Genomic DNA, 16,142 nt, shown 5'->3' on the forward strand with positions numbered 1-16,142 from the left:
TCTTAAATCTAGTTGTTACAGTTATGGGCCAGATAAGCAACATGACGCACCTTCTAGTTACACTAGTTATCTGCTCGTGTAAATCTGCCCTTGTGCTGCATCAACATGAAGAAATAAAGAGAGTAACGTTTCACATTACTCAAGATCCATTTAATAAAATTCAGCTCAATGCACACATGCACCGGTTTTGATCATGCTTTTTTAAATTTACATTTAATTCAATAAATTAGTTAAAATAAATAACAGGAGTTTATAATCATACGTACAGATACAACAGCAAACTGCATAGTACTGTGAATGTGCAAAGAATCAGCCACAGATACGCAGATTAATGACAGGAAGGAAGAGGATCGCAAACCACCCAAATCAGATTCAAAGACCAGTTTAGATTAGAACAACAATGCAGAAAGAAGATCCTCTAACACTCCGTGTGCTGCCTTTAAGAGGGGATCACACGGTGGGTGGAAGCAGGTCGAAGGCAAGCCCACAACCGTTTTTTTGGGGCACAACGCTGCTGCGCAACCCCTCTGCTCTTCTGCTTTAATCTGTCCTGGCGGTGTGTCCCAACGTGCTTGCGCTGCTCTAATCCAGGATCAGGGATTATGTGATGGGGTGGGCGGGGCATGAGCTAATCTCTGTAGCCGTCACGTCCACTCAGACGCCGGGAGTGGCAACCCGACGATCGACTCCACAAAACCCACCCTTGTTTGCTTTAAGTTATTGAGGGAAATGTCTCAGTTTTACAACTACTGGTACACATTAAAACGCCTGTACACACAAATAATAGAAAAATAAATGCCTGCGTTCAAGCTTCCTTCTGGATTAGTTAGCAAAGTAAATATTTCTTCATTTAATTCAGTTTTAAAAAGTACAAATTTAGCAACGATCTAAGGTTCAGGACAGGAGGATGGTGTTTTTTTCCATAAATGGTGAAAATAGGTGGCAAAACATGTCAAATATAGCGGGGGGGGGGGGGGGGGGGGGGGGGTTATTACCATGTCTGTAAATTGACGGCTCAAACGTCTGAGTTCTGGAAAGTCTGAGACTGAAACAGCAGCTGATTATGTTTTGCTAATCGGAATGTGGCGGGTTCAATCGGAGGCAGGAACGAGAAAGAAAAACAGATCACGACGACACACTGGAGAGACAGAGAGAGGAAACCATTTTCTGATGTGTGGTCTGAGGAGATCCAGTGAGACAGAGGAGAGCAGAAGAACGTCTACTGATTCTTCTTGTCTTCTGGAGGCGAGTAGGGAGGAGGCTTATCCTGAGGAGAACAAATACTGATTATATCCATGTGATTTACACAGTTCAGAGGTTTCTGAAGGACCTTCAAAGGTTTCTGATATACTTAGCTCCCGTTACAGAGTGCAGTTTTCATTGGTGAGAGTGTGTGTGTGTGGACAAGGTAACTCAAAAATGACTGGACAGATCAGATTATATTTTGACGTAGTTTGGTCAAAGAAAACGTGGTCACTTTAAATAAAATAACAACCATCGCTTACCTGCGGCAGGTAGACGTGTGTTGGTGGCAGCGTGGCACAGCTGGTGCTGGCGCTCGCCGCGGCCTCCGCTGCTTTGGCCTCCGCTGGGACAAAGACAAAAGACAAAAAGTGTTTATTAAAACACAACTTCACAAAGAAGATCGGCTATATTGACAGAATGGAGTCAATTAAGACCTGAGGTACAGCACAAGGACCAGGAGAGAAACTAACGAGACCAAAGACGACGATAAAATATTTAGTGCCACATGAAGATGTTTTACTGTCACTGCACTGAAAATATACTTTGACATACAGTAGTGTTTACAGTAATAATGGTAGTGCTATGTGACTAAAAAGATTAATCCAGGTTTTGAGTATATTTCTTATTGTTACATGGAAAACAAGGTACCAGTAGATTCAGTAGATTCTCACAAATCCAACAAGACCAAGCATTCATGATATGCACACTCTTAAGGCTATGAAATTGGGCTATTAGCAAAAAAAAAAAAAAAAAAGTAGAAAAGGGGGTGTTCACAATAATACAACCCCTGGCAAAAATTATGGAATCACCGGCCTCGGAGGATGTTCATTCAGTTGTTTAATTTTGTAGAAAAAAAGCAGATCACAGACATGACACAAAACTAAAGTCATTTCAAATGGCAACTTTCTGGCTTTAAGAAACACTATAAGAAATCAAGAAAAAAAGATTGTGGCAGTCAGTAACGGTTACTTTTTTAGACCAAGCAGAGGAAAAAAATATGGAATCACTCAATTCTGAGGAAAAAATTATGGAATCACCCTGTAAATTTTCATCCCCCAAATTAACACCTGCATCAAATCAGATCTGCTCATTGACATTGACCCTATGTGTCTTTTTGCAAGGAATGTTTTTGCAGTTTTTGCTCTATGGCAAGATGCATTATCATCTTGAAAAATGATTTCATCATCCCCAAACATCCTTTCAATTGTCCAAAATATCAACATAAACTTGTGCATTTATTGATGATGTAATGACAGCCATCTCCCCAGTGCCTTTACCTGACATGCAGCCCCATATCATCAATGACTGTGGAAATTGACATGTTCTCTTCAGGCAGTCATCTTTATAAATTGAAGACATCAAAGCATCAAGACAGAAAAGTTAAAGCAATATGTCTCAAAAATCGAAAATGCACAACAAAACAAATGAGGAACGAATGGGAGGAAACTGGAGTCAACATCTGTGACCGAACTGTAAGAAACCGCCTAAAGGAAATGGGATTTACATACAGAAAAGCTAAACGAAAGCCATCATTAACACCTAAACAGAAAAAAAACAAGGTTACAATGGGCTAAGGAAAAGCAATCGTGGACTGTGGATGACTGGATGAAAGTCATATTCAGTGATGAATCTCGAATCTGCATTGGGCAAGGTGATGATGCTGGAACTTTTGTTTGGTGCCGTTCCAATGAGATTTATAAAGATGACTGCCTGAAGAGAACATGTAAATTTCCACAGTCATTGATGATATGGGGCTGCATGTCAGGTAAAGGCACTGGGGAGATGGCTGTCATTACATCATCAATAAATGCACAAGTTTACGTTGATATTTTGGACACTTTTCTTATCCCATCAATTGAAAGGATGTCTGGGGATGATGAAATCATTTTTCAAGATGATAATGCATCTTGCCATAGAGCAAAAACTGTGAAAACATTCCTAGCAAAAAGACACATAGGGTCAATGTCATGGCCTGCAAGTAGTCCGGATCTTAATCCAATTGAAAATCTTTTGTGGAAGTTGAAGAAAATGGTCCATGACAAGGCTCCAACCCGTAAAGCTGATCTGGCAACAGCAATCAGAGAAAGTTGGAGCCAGATTGATGAAGAGTACTGTTTGTCACTCATTAAGTCCATGCCTCAGAGACCGCAAGCTGTTATAAAAGCCAGAGGTGGTGCAACAAAATATTAGTGATATGTTGGAGCGTTCTTTTGTTTTTCATGATTCCATCATTTTTTCCTCAGAATTGAGTGATTCCATATTTTTTTTTCCCTCTGCTTGGTATAAAAAAGTAACCATTACTGACTGCCACAATTTTTTTTCCTGATTTCTTAGTGTTTCTTAAAGCCAGAAAGTTGCCATTTGAAATGACTTTAGTTTTGTGTCATGTCTGTGATCTGCTTTTTTCTACAAAATTAAACAACTGAATGAACATCCTCCGAGGCCGGTGATTCCATCATTTTTGCCAGGGGTTGTATTCTTGTACATGTCCTGCACTACCCTAACATACTTCTTTGCCACGCCAGACTTCCTCATACAATACCATAGCTCTTCTCTTGGCACCCTATCATAAGCTTTTTCTAAGTCCAGAAACACACAATGTAACTTTCTGGCCTTCTCTGGACTGGACAGTATTCTCAGAGCAAACATTGCATCTGTAGTGCTCCTTCTCGGCATGAAACCATATTTCTGCTCACAGATCTTCACCTGTTTTCTAAGCCTAGCTTCTACTACTATTTCCCATAACTTCATGCTGTGGCTGATCAACCTTATGCCTCTGTAGTTACTGCAGCTCTGCACATCACCCTTGTTCTTGAAAATAGGAACCAGCACACTTCATCTCCACTCCTCAGGCATCCTTTCACTTTCCAAGATTTTATTAAACAATCTGCCATCTCTCCTAGACATTTCCATGCCTCCACTGGAATGTCATCTGGACCAACTGCCTTTCCATTCTTCATCCTCTTCATAGCAGCCCTCACTTCTTCCTTACTGATCTCTTGTACTTCCTGATTTACTCTCACCACATCATCCAGCCTTTTCTCTCGCTCATTTTCTTTATTTATTAACTCTTCAAAATATTCCCTCCACCTTCTCAGCACACACTCCTCACTTGTCAGCACATTACCATGTGCATCTTTTACCACTCTAACCTGCTGCACATCCTTATCAGCTCTGTCCCTTTGTTTGGCCAATCGGTACAAGTCCTTTTCTCCTTCCTTACTATTCAACTTCTTGTACAGTTCACAATATGCCTTTTCCTTCGCTTTTGCCACTTCTCTTTTCGCCTTACACCGCATCTCCTTGTATTCCTGTCTACTTTCTTCATCTCTACAACTATCCCAAAACTTTTTCGCCAACCTCTTTCTCCTTATGCTTTCATGGACCTCTTCATTCCACCACCAAGTCTCCTGGTCTTCCTTCCACTGTCCAGATGTCATACCCAGTACTGTCCTAGCTGTCTCCCTCACCACATCTGCAGTACTTTTCCAGTTGTCCAAAATTGCTTCCCCTCCAACCAGTGCTTCTCTCACCTGCTCGCTAAATTTCACACAACAGTCTTCCTCCTTCAGCTTCCACCATCTGATCCTTTGTTGAGCGCTCACTCTCTTCTTCTTCTTTACCTCTAAAGTCATCCTACAAACAACCATCCTATGCTGTCTAACGACACTCTCTCCTGCCACCACCTTACAGTCTCTGATTTCATTTAGCTTACATATCCTATAAAGAATGTAGTCCACCTGTGTGCACCTTCCTCCACTCTTATATGTTACCCTGTGCTCCTCCCTTTTCTTAAAGTAGGTATTCACCACAGCCATTTCCATCCTTTTTGCAAAATCAACTACCATCTGTCCTTCCCCATTCCTATCCTTGATACCATATCTAACCATTACTTCCTCATCACCTCTGTTCCCTTCACCAACATGCCCACTGAAGTCCACTCCTATCACCACTCTTTCATGCTTGGGCACACTCTCCACCACCTCATCTAACACACTCCAGAAATCATCTTTCTCCTTCACCTCACAACCTACCTGTGGGGCATATGCACTGATGATATTCATCATCACCCCTTCAATTTCCAACTTCACACTCGTCACCCTGTCAGACACTCGCTTACCCTCCAACAAACTTAACATACACTTCCTTTAAAATGACCCCAACACCATTTCTCTTCCTGTCTGCACCATGGTACAACAACTTGTACCCACCGTCGATGCTTCTGGTCTTACTTCCCTTCCACTTGGTCTCTTGCACACACAATATGTCTACCTTTCTCCTCTCCATCATATCAGCCAGCTCTCTCCCTTTACCAGTCATACTACCAACATTCAAAGTCCCCACTCTCATTTCCACCCTTCTAGTTTTCTTCTTCTCCCGCTGTTTGTGGAAACGTTCTCCTCCTCTTCTTCGTCGTCTTCACCCAGCAGTAGCCCAATTTCCAGTGGCACCCTGTTGGGCAACAGCACCGGTGGCAGACGTTGTTAACCCGGGCCACAACCGATCCGGTATGGAAATTCGATTCTTAGTCTGCATAGTTGGGTTGGCTTATTTTACGCCGGATGCCCTTCCTGACGCAACCCTCCTCATTTATCCAGGCTTGGGACCGGCACTCAGAATGTACTGGCTGCACACCCCATGTGGCTGACATATTTATTTTTTCACACCTGCAAATTGTGGTCATCAGGAATTCCATCTTTGAGGCAAATATTCATATCTTTAAAATTCAAGAATTTAAAAACTCTCCAAATTGAAATTTTTATACATTAATACTGGGAGGTCAAAGCTCTGTGTGCCCAAAAAATAAATAAAAATCACATATTTCTGACATTTATCAATGACTTTTCAACTGAACTGACTTTTTCCACAAGTAGGAAACGTACAAGAAGCCCTGAAATGCTCATACTGCCCAATAGATGGAGACAAAAGTTTCTCTAATGTGCGGCAAGGTCTGAACTGTTCAATGGAGAAGTTCATTTTTGGTGAAAATAAGATGGGCTTACAGATAAAAAAAAAAAAAAAAAAATCAACTTACTCTTGAGTCCTTCGCCTTTATGGGCAACGTAGCTGTTTTACCCCTTTAATATGCTCACAATCTTCAACAGAATGTAGTAGATCTCGATAAGCTCCACCAAATGGTTGAGGTGACCATTAAAGGGTTAAAGGTAAGTAAAGTTTACTTTTGTAGCACCTCTCAAGATAAAATCGCAAAGTGCATTACAGTAATTTAAGAAACAGAAATTTAAAAAATGCTTAAACTAAAAACAGCAATAAAAAAACTAGTGAAAGCAAGCGTGAACAAATGGGTCATGAGCGTCTCCTTAAAGGCAGAATAAATTAACTAGCGGTCAACAACAAAGCACCCGTATCATTCTGAGTTAGATTTAAGAAGAAGAAGAACAGTTACGTTTGACAGCAATTCATGCAAATTAATTTGTGATTCTGTGACATTTGATCAATTCTGTCCAAACAGAACCACTTCATCTTCGCCACACGACCGTTCCACCAGGTTTATGATCCATACCGACTCCAACCTCGGCCAACTAAACACTTATGTATGGGTGACCTTGAGTTTGATCTTTCAAGGTCACCCAACCAACAGAAAGGTGATGTGACAGAGTAACAGTGACGGACAAGGCGTTAAAGCGATTCAGAGCAACAATAACTTCAGTATTATGATTCTGATTCTGTGCTGGAGAGACTGACCTGCTGCAGTTGACGGGAGGTCCGGGTCATGCAGGGGCTGCTGGCCCACAGGAGCAGAATAAGGAGGTGGGGGCATGTAGGAGGCAGCACTGCCAAACGCTGGAGGGTTTGGGTAGAATCCATCTGGATGGCAGGAACATGCTGCTGTTTGCACTTCAATAAAACTAGCGCCCTTCATTAACAATGGTTACCAAACATGTTACCACGGCTGCTACCTGGAGGAGGGGGGTTTGGATAGGAGTAGCAAGGTGGAGGTCCGGCAGGGTGCATCCCATTTGCAGCAGGGGGAGGGTACGTGTAGGCCCCATTAGCCATGTAGGGGCAGCCGCCAAACCCAGGAGTCACCAGCTGACCTCGGGACGCTTCAGGACATGAGAGAGAAGAGGTAGAACCAATCAAAGGAAAAATAAACCAAAATACCAGAAGCGGGTGGCGTGGTTCGTTACGGTACCCTGAGCTGCCACCTGCAGCATGTACTGGCCGAACTCGATGGCTCCTCCTGCAGCAAACACCAACTTGAAAGTGGCACTGCCCTCCCAGCCACCTGGAAGAGATCACACTGAGGAACCACACACAAGTTCAAGGAATAACAGCTCCTCCTGCAATGATTTGGTCTGTGCAGGATATTTATTGTTCTGTTTATTTGCTGGCAGCAGAAGCCACATTATCAGGGCAGACACTTCACTCACTGGGTTCGAAACACGAGGGCCACAGGTATCTTCTCTGCTACACTATTTCAGAAGTCTATCCAGGTCAAATGTCAACATTAAACGTTCCACACACACATCTTTGACGCAGGATCCTTCGGCCTTGTTCAACTTAGTTCAGTTCTTGCAGAATTTAAAGGTCATCTCTCACTCCAATCAAGAGTTTAAAAAAATTATATTCCAGATTATGAATCATTACTTCTAACTCTAACTTGAGTCCTGACGTAGCCGATAAAAATAAAATTAGTCATACAGCGTCTGAAAAATGCACACAGATTAAGAGCTACTTTTTAGCCATAAAAGTGAGGTAAACTCACTTTGATTGTGTTGACTGTCACCTGTCTGAAGGTCCGTCCACCTGTGTCCACTTCACGTCTTACTCCAGGAGACAGTCAGTCTGGACTGTTTTTGACTCCAAATATGACTTTAATTTGACTTTCAAATCAAATTCTTGTATTTTGTGATCAATATATCTCCGTCTCCGCCTCTCTGTAACCCGCCGTGTATTCAGAAAAAATAAAACATCACATACGTCTCAATAACACTGAATAATAATTACATTCCATAAAGTCTGATTTCACTTCTGCTGTGTTCACACATGGAGACATGTAGAATTATTGTTCGACTGTGTGGCGCTGTCTTCAGTCCACAGAAAAACAACATCTCACAATCAGCCTTATCGAGACTTGCTGGTGTCACTGACAGTGGGGCTCCCAGTAGCTTAGCTTAGCCATCAGTTTAGCTCAGCTTAGCCAATAAATCAGAGGACTGGGAGCTGGTCCATGTCACAGCTGTCCCGTGAATAGCAGCCACTTGTCTTCACGTTCTGTCTGATTTAGTGATCACAGAAGCAGCTTCCTCAGTGAGACTGGCCCGTGTCCCACATGTACCATCTTAGCTTAGCACAAAGCAATGCTGAGGCAAAACCACAAACACGGCCGGTTCCACGCTTTCTGGAGAAGAAACACACTTTGTTATCCTGGCAGCAGGAATAGAAAGAGTAAAATCGGTAGTTAGATCCATCATGTCTTGAAGACCATCCTCACGCTGTGCTGCGCTTCACTTACTGCTGTTTGTCCAAAAAACTCTCACTCTCCTCCTCAAAATATCATCTTTGGAAAATGTGTCCACCTAATAAGCAACACTCATTTTAGTGTATCCTTGGAAAACACACATTTGAACCATTTTGACACATTCATCATCAAAGTCCAAAAAAAAAGGCATTTTCCCCCCCATTCATTTCAATTGACCACTCAAGGGGGCATGACTCTACATGATGTCATCAAACTCCAGTTTTATGAGAGGTTCATGTTTCTGAGTGTTTATCAGCAGGTCAAATCAGACTAATTTCCCCACCTTCATGACTTCATTTCTCAGGGCACATGGCACCAAAAATAAAACATCAATATTTTCACAATTCTTTTTTTCTTTACAACAGTCAGCTCATTTGACATTTTATTTACCTGTGTTTCGCACTTTAAGTTCCATAAATTTTCTCTGCCTGAGCGTACATACCTCCAGGCTCTGCATTGATTGTACCCTTGATGTAATTGGCGGCGAGCACAGGCTGTTTGATCTCACAGCCTTTCATAAGGTAGAACGGCATCATGAAGGACTGCAGTGCATCACGGCCTTTAGCCAGAAAAATCATCTGAGAGAAAACAAAGCCAAACATAACCTCAGGCCTCGTCTGGATTCTGAAGGCACTTTTACTTTCAGCGCACAGCCCTGGAGGACTCAGAATGTTGGAGCAGTGAAAAATTTGCTGATTAATCAATAAACAAAAAATAAACCATGAAGTGTACAATTATTTATTTTCAAGCCAAAATACAAATGTGTCATTTGTTGAAGCATCTGAAGTGTGAGGATTTGATGCTTTTCTGATTTATAATGAAGAGTGACATTTGCAACCACAACCTGCTACTGAATGAACCGCTGCACTGGAATTCGGTGGCGGTCAGTGCATCTGCACGGCCATCAGGCAGAGCAGACTGCACGCACCGACTGGCTGTTAAATGCATGTGTCTTCAGACAAATGCTGAGCTATAATGTATAATCAAATTATTATTATTTTAAATGTGCTAATTCAAAAGCTTCACTTAAACGTTATAATCGTTTTAACATTCATGATTTTAGTAAAGAACAGTCCCTCTTCAAGGTTGCAGCTCCTAGACACAACTCCATCCATGTCGGTAAGGACGTGGTTCAGAGGCTTTTCAGGACCACAAAGGAGAGGAAAAGTCTAGGCCCCGATGACATTGCTGGCCGCATTCTTAGGAACTGTGCTGATCATCTGGCAGAGATCTTCTCTTTCATCTTTGAACGTTCTCTTTATCTCCACAAGGTCCCCAGTTTATGGAAAGACTCCTTAATTGTTCCTGTGCCAAAACTCAGTGCACCAAAGCAGCTTAACAATTATAGGCCTGTTGCACTTACCTCCTTAGTAATGAAGACATTTGAAAAAATTGTGAAAAATGCTCTCTTAGACTTTGTCAAAGATGATTTGGATTCTCTTCAATTTGCATACAGGTCAGGTAGAGGAACTGATGATGCACTATGCACTTTACTGAATACAGTAACTGCACATTTAGAGGGGGCTAAAACCTTTGTACGTCTTTTATTCATTGATTTTTCTTCTCCTTTTAACTGCATACAGGGTTAGGGTTAGATTTTTTTTTTTAACTAACAGATCTCAACAGGTTAGAGTCAATGATGTTTTATCTGATGCTCTTATTTCTTCCACTGGGTCACCACAGGGTTGTGTCCTTTCATGTCTTATTTGTTCTATATACTAACATGTCAAAGTTAATATCAAGGACTTATTGTTCAATTTGCTGATGATTCTGTCATTGTCTCTCTTTTTTAAATTCAGATGATCAAGACCATGGCCGGGTGGTATCAGATTTTATCAGCTGGTGTATATTGTCCTTTTTATATATCAATGTGAACAAAACTAAAGAGATGTTAATTGATTTTAGGAAAAAGCAGGATGACATTCCTCCTGTAGTTATTAATGGACTGGCTGTGGAAGTTGTACAGAACTAGTGGATTAACCTTTGAGCATCAGCTTGACCAGGTATGTAAGAAAGCTCACCAACGCATGCATTTTTACCGTAAACTCAGGCATTTTAATGTGGGCAGCACTTTTATGAAGATATTTTATTGCTGTTTTACTGAATCTGTTCTTACCTTTTCTTTTATCTGCTGGTACGCGTTTTTAACTTTGAAAAACAAAAACAGTCTGCATCGTACTGTAAATGAGTGCAACAAGATTGTTGGTGTTTCCTTAAACAACCTGCCATCTATATATAAAAACAGATCCATTAAGAAGGCAAGGTTGATCTTGGACGATCCCAGTCAACCCCTGTACCCTGAGTTCAAAATGCTTCCATCTGGTCATAGATTTATGTCCAAGAGATGTAAGACCAATAGGTACAAGAACTCTTAAATTCCCACTGTTACTAGATTTTTAAACACTATCTCATGAGTGGTTTTTAACTAGGTTTTCTTATTATTGTGTTGTTTACTGTTTGGTGAGTTTTCATGCCATAATTAAGATCATGTTATGTTTATGTATGTATGAATGTGTTCTACTACTGACTGCACAACAAATTGCCCGAGGGGCTAATAAAGACTTGATACTGATACTTAATGTGCGTTTATACAGTAGTGTTCAGAATAATAGTAGTGCTATGTGACTAAAAAGATTAATCTAGGTTTTGAGTATATTTCTTATTGTTACATGGGAAACAAGGTACCAGTAGATTCAGTAGATTCTCACAAATCCAACAAGACCAAGCATTCATGATATGCACACTCTTAAGGCTATGAAATTGGGCTATTAGTAAAAAAATAGTAGAAAAGGGGGTGTTCACAATAATAGTAGCATCTGCTGTTGATGCTACAAACTCAAAACTATTATGTACAAACTGCTTTTTTAGCAATCCTGTGAATCACTAAACTAATATTTAACCACAGTTTTTCATGATTTCTTCACATCTGTGAGGCATTAATTTTGTTGGTTTGGAACCAAGATTTTGCTGGTTTACTAGTGTGCTTGGGGTCATTGTCTTGTTGAAACACCCATTTCAAGGGCATGTCCTCTTCAGCATAAGGCAACATGACCTCTTCAAGTATTTTGACATATCCAAACTGATCCATGATACCTGGTATGCGATATATAGGCCCAACACCATAGTAGGAGAAACACGCCCATATCATGATGCTTGGACCACCATGCTTCACTGTCTTCACTGTGAACTGTGGCTTGAATTCAGAGTTTGGGGGTCATCTCACAAACTGTGTGCGGCCCTTGGACCCAAAAAGAACAATTTTACTCTCATCAGTCCACAAAATATTCCTCCATTTCTCTTTAGGCCGGTTGATGTATTCTTTGACAAACTGTAACCTCTTCTGCACGTCTTTTATTTAACAGAGGGACTTTGCGGGGGATTCTTGCAAATAAATTAGCTTCACACAGGCGTCTTCTAACTGTCACAGCACTTACAGGTAACTCCAGACTGTCTTTGATCATCCTGGAGCTGATCAATGGGTGAGCTTGTGCCATTCTGGTTATTCTTCTATCCATTTTGATAGTTGTTTTCCATTTTCTTACACGCATCTATGTTTTTTTTGTCCATTTTAAAGCATTGGAGATCATTGTAGATGAACAGCCTATAATTTTTTGCACCTGCGTATAAGTTTTCCCTTCTCCAATCAACCTTTTAATCAAACTACGCTGTTCTTCTGAACAATGTCTTGAACGTCCCATTTTCCTCAGGCTTTCAAAGAGAAAAGCATGTTCAACAGGTGCTGGCTTCATCCTTAAATAGGGGACACCTGATTCACACCTGTTTGTTCCACAAAACTGACGACCTCACTGACTGAATGCCACACTACTATTATTGTGAACACCCCCTTTTCTACTTTTTTTTTTTTTACTAATAGCCCAATTTCATAGCCTTAAGAGTGTGCATATCATGAATGCTTGGTCTTGTTGGATTTGTGAGAATCTACTGGTACCTTGTTTCCCATGTAACAATAAGAAATATACTCAAAACCTGGAATAATCTTTTTAGTCATATAGCACTGCTATTATTCTGAACACTACTGTATGCAGCGACTCATTGTGAATTTACACTCAGTGGTTCTTTCTGATCAAAAATACAAGACAAATTTTTTAAAAATATACAAAAGAAAAAAAAAGCCTAATATTATCACACTCAGGAAGATGAAACCAGGTCAGGGTTAAATAAGAACCAGATCTGGGGCCTGCCTCTTACCCTGTATGGTGTTAGGTAGATGCTGCCCTTTTTGCTCTTCCTGAAAGCATCAGGAAGATGATCCGCATCACAGAACAGCAGCTCCACATTATCATAGTTCATCAACACACTGGAAATCAAAAAGATACATTTTAAGTGGATAACAACCAGTGGATGTATGAAATGTGTTTCTTGCTAATCTGCTACATATTCCACAGGGTGCCATTCTATTGCAATCACCCATGACCCAAAAAAATTGCATAGAATTTCGCCAAACATTGTATGTGACAACAAAATACTTTATCATAATCAACATTTCTGTTTAAAAAAATATCACTCAACACAACTTAAAACAAAATGTCCTCAGGTAGAGGGCTGACTGTGCTGCTCCGTGTTGTGTGACACAGTGCAGCGCTGCTCTTACAGACAGAGAGTAGACTTTGATGAATCTGCGTGTGCAGCAGTCAGTGCATACGGGAGAGGAAAAAAAAACCTGAGTATCGATCTTTTTACACGAGGATCGTTTAATAACACCAGCGTTGGTATCGATATTAGGATCGATCCGCCCACAAAATTCATAGACACCAAAACTATGAAATTATTGACAATGAATAAATTAGAGATCACACCTTTGTCTGTGAATGGTCAGAATAGAGTAGTCTGTTGTATACTATTACGAGTAATAAATGCATATTTAAAGATTATATTTTGGCATCGGTTATCACAAGTAGGAAAATGTACACGAATTGGTTATGAAACTATCGTCTTGCTACATATATCTACTGACAGCACAAACACGTCTGGACTGATAAAAACAGAGTTATTTCTTTAACGGCGATTATAAAATAAACGGCAAACGTACAACTTGTCGCGTTAGCTGTCAGTTAGCTCCACAGGCTAACGTTACCTTTCGCTGTTGTTGATGATAACTCCACCAGACTCCGAATGATTCTGGTTAAGAGCCATTTCTGCGTCTTCCCAGAACGTTCGACAACAACGAGATTAAAGGTTTCGCTCCTCTAAGATCAAAATACATAAATAAATAAATAAATTTTTAGGCCGATCAGTAAGTTTCTTCTTCTTCTTCTGAGTGGTGCTTTTGGTCCTTTTACTTCTTCATCTGTCAGAATTACTGGCGATTACATAACCTGCTACTGCATTACTGCCACCAACTGACAGAAGTGAGATATGGCTAACTCACCAAAAAATAAACAAAAACCTAAACAAAACCATTTTTTTGTTTTGTTTGTTTGTTTGTTTGTTTTTACCCTGATGGGGTACCTCATCATCTTTAATTAAGGTAATTACTCCGGTCCACCGAGTTTGTCCACCCAGTCTGACTGAAATTTCGCCCTGCATTTGGAGAAGTCACCACAGACAGCACACAATTTCTGGTTTCACGATGACCTTTGACCAGACAGACGGATATGATGACCACAACCAGCATCTATTTCTTAATTTAGTGGTTTGTTTTTTTTACATATATATTTTACTATTTCTATTACTTGAATGTGTCATAGTTTCGTCTTTGTGCTGATTTATTTAAATTAGCAATATAATCAATTTGCGAATGTTCATTCCAAAAGAAGACAACAAACAAAACAATGATTTTATTAAAAAGGTTAAATTTTTTAAACTTTAAATGTTTAAAGTAAAAGAAAATTATATTTAATGCTATAATGGTATTTTTGAAAGTTCAACAGGGAAATCCGTCAAAAAAAGTTACTTTTAAGAGGACAAAGATAACTGAAAAACAATTAGTTATTTAAATTAATGTTGTAACCTTAAATGCAATTTAATTTTTCAATTAAAATGTATCAATTCTAATCTTTTTTCAGATGCGTTGTAAAGTCATTTATGGTTTTTGGCAAATTTCTGGTTATTCTCCTGCAAAATAAAACCCCAAAACTGCCCACAAACATAAAAAAAAAAAACACTTTACTACGTCACTGAGTATGTTCAGCTCCAGCTGCCTTTGTCATCATATATGAACATTATGTGGTACAAATCATAACCTGTAAAAGGTACCTGAAGGAGTTTCTGGAACATCACAGCATAATAAAACTCTGTATTTAATTCATTGCACTTTATTCTGTTACAGCAAGAAACAGTCGACACTTCTCAGAATGAAACAAAAAAAGTAAAGTGATCAGGTTGCAAAAGTGTCCTGTTATCTTGTGAAAGATGCAACAAGATGAAATGTGGTTTGGCAGCTAAGAGATACACAGATGCAGCCTGCACACAAATATTACACAACCACACAAAGTGACGCACTTTACTACTTCATGGCACATTTAAAAGTAAAGAGGAATGAAAGGCATCAGAGCGCTGATGACCGCTCTGCAGGCTCCACACACCACAATATCAATGTACAAGTAAATAAATATCTGTTTATGACCTCATCACATAACCTCTATGTGATGTCATTATGAAATCATTCGTACAAATTAATCACATATCTTTTTTCCAAGTATCTATCCAAGTCAAACTCCCACCAAGTTTGAAGGAAATCCATCCAGTGGTTTTTCAGTTGTCTTGTCCATAGACACACACACACACACACACACACACACACACACACACACACACACACACACACACACACACACACACACACACACACACACACACACACACACACACACACACACACACACACACACACACACACACACACACACCAGTGAAAACATTACCCTACTTTCACCACTTTGACAATACAAAGGGTGAAAATTTTTTTGTGGAAAATGAACAAAGTGTTAAATGTGATTTATTTGCTACATAATGCAAATTATGGTGTCAGCGTCTCTATTGCCGTGTTGGAGGTATTGATAATACAAATAAAATTATCATATAATCTTAAATTATAACTCGTGTCTTTATGCTTATATTGATAAGCGGGGAAAAAAATAAGTGAGCTGCTGAATTTAAATGTGGCAGCGAGAATAACCCAATGCCACTTCCAACTACAAAAGTCCAAACAGCAGAAACATCCACGTAACCATGGTGATAAACTCAGGGTTTTTTTGGGGGGTGGGCAGAAAGCATGCTGTTGTTGTTGGGTTACATTATCAGATCATCAGCAGCCAGTAACACGTAGATATCTTCAAATGGGGAAAACACTCCAGCTTCAGAGTTCACAGTTGCCATGACAACCATCCAGGATCATGGATTCAAACCCACCAGACACCCGAAATCCTCACCTGACTCAGCCCCCTCAGAC

At 40.2% G+C, this 16,142-nt stretch overlaps 1 protein-coding gene across 1 annotated transcript; it reads right to left on the minus strand.

Moving 5' to 3' along the window:
• Positions 1-1,024: 1,024 nt before the first annotated feature.
• wbp2 (WW domain binding protein 2) lies at positions 1,025-14,032 on the minus strand. Its single transcript, XM_034194041.1, has 8 exons — positions 13,827-14,032; positions 12,941-13,049; positions 9,174-9,309; positions 7,403-7,495; positions 7,167-7,313; positions 6,952-7,074; positions 1,506-1,588; positions 1,025-1,267 (listed from the first exon to the last, which is right to left on the minus strand). Exons 1-8 carry the CDS (start codon positions 13,883-13,885, stop codon positions 1,220-1,222), a joined length of 798 nt encoding a protein of 265 aa, XP_034049932.1. The 5' UTR covers positions 13,886-14,032; the 3' UTR covers positions 1,025-1,219.
• Positions 14,033-16,142: the final 2,110 nt, after the last annotated feature.

The sequence above is a fragment of the Thalassophryne amazonica genome, chromosome 18 (assembly GCF_902500255.1).
Source record: "Thalassophryne amazonica chromosome 18, fThaAma1.1, whole genome shotgun sequence".
NCBI lineage: Eukaryota > Metazoa > Chordata > Actinopteri > Batrachoidiformes > Batrachoididae > Thalassophryne > Thalassophryne amazonica.

Excerpts from the sequence above, each read along its gene's own strand:
- wbp2 (XM_034194041.1), bottom strand. The coding sequence starts at position 13,885 with ATGGCTCTTAACCAGAATCATTCGGAGTCTGGTGGAGTTATCATCAAC. Across the intron at positions 13,050-13,826 it reads ATCATCAACAACAGCGAAAG|TGTGTTGATGAACTATGATA; the intron begins GTAACGTTAGCC and ends TTTGATTTCCAG. Across the intron at positions 9,310-12,940 it reads TCTACCTAACACCATACAGG|ATGATTTTTCTGGCTAAAGG; the intron begins GTAAGAGGCAGG and ends GTTTTCTCTCAG.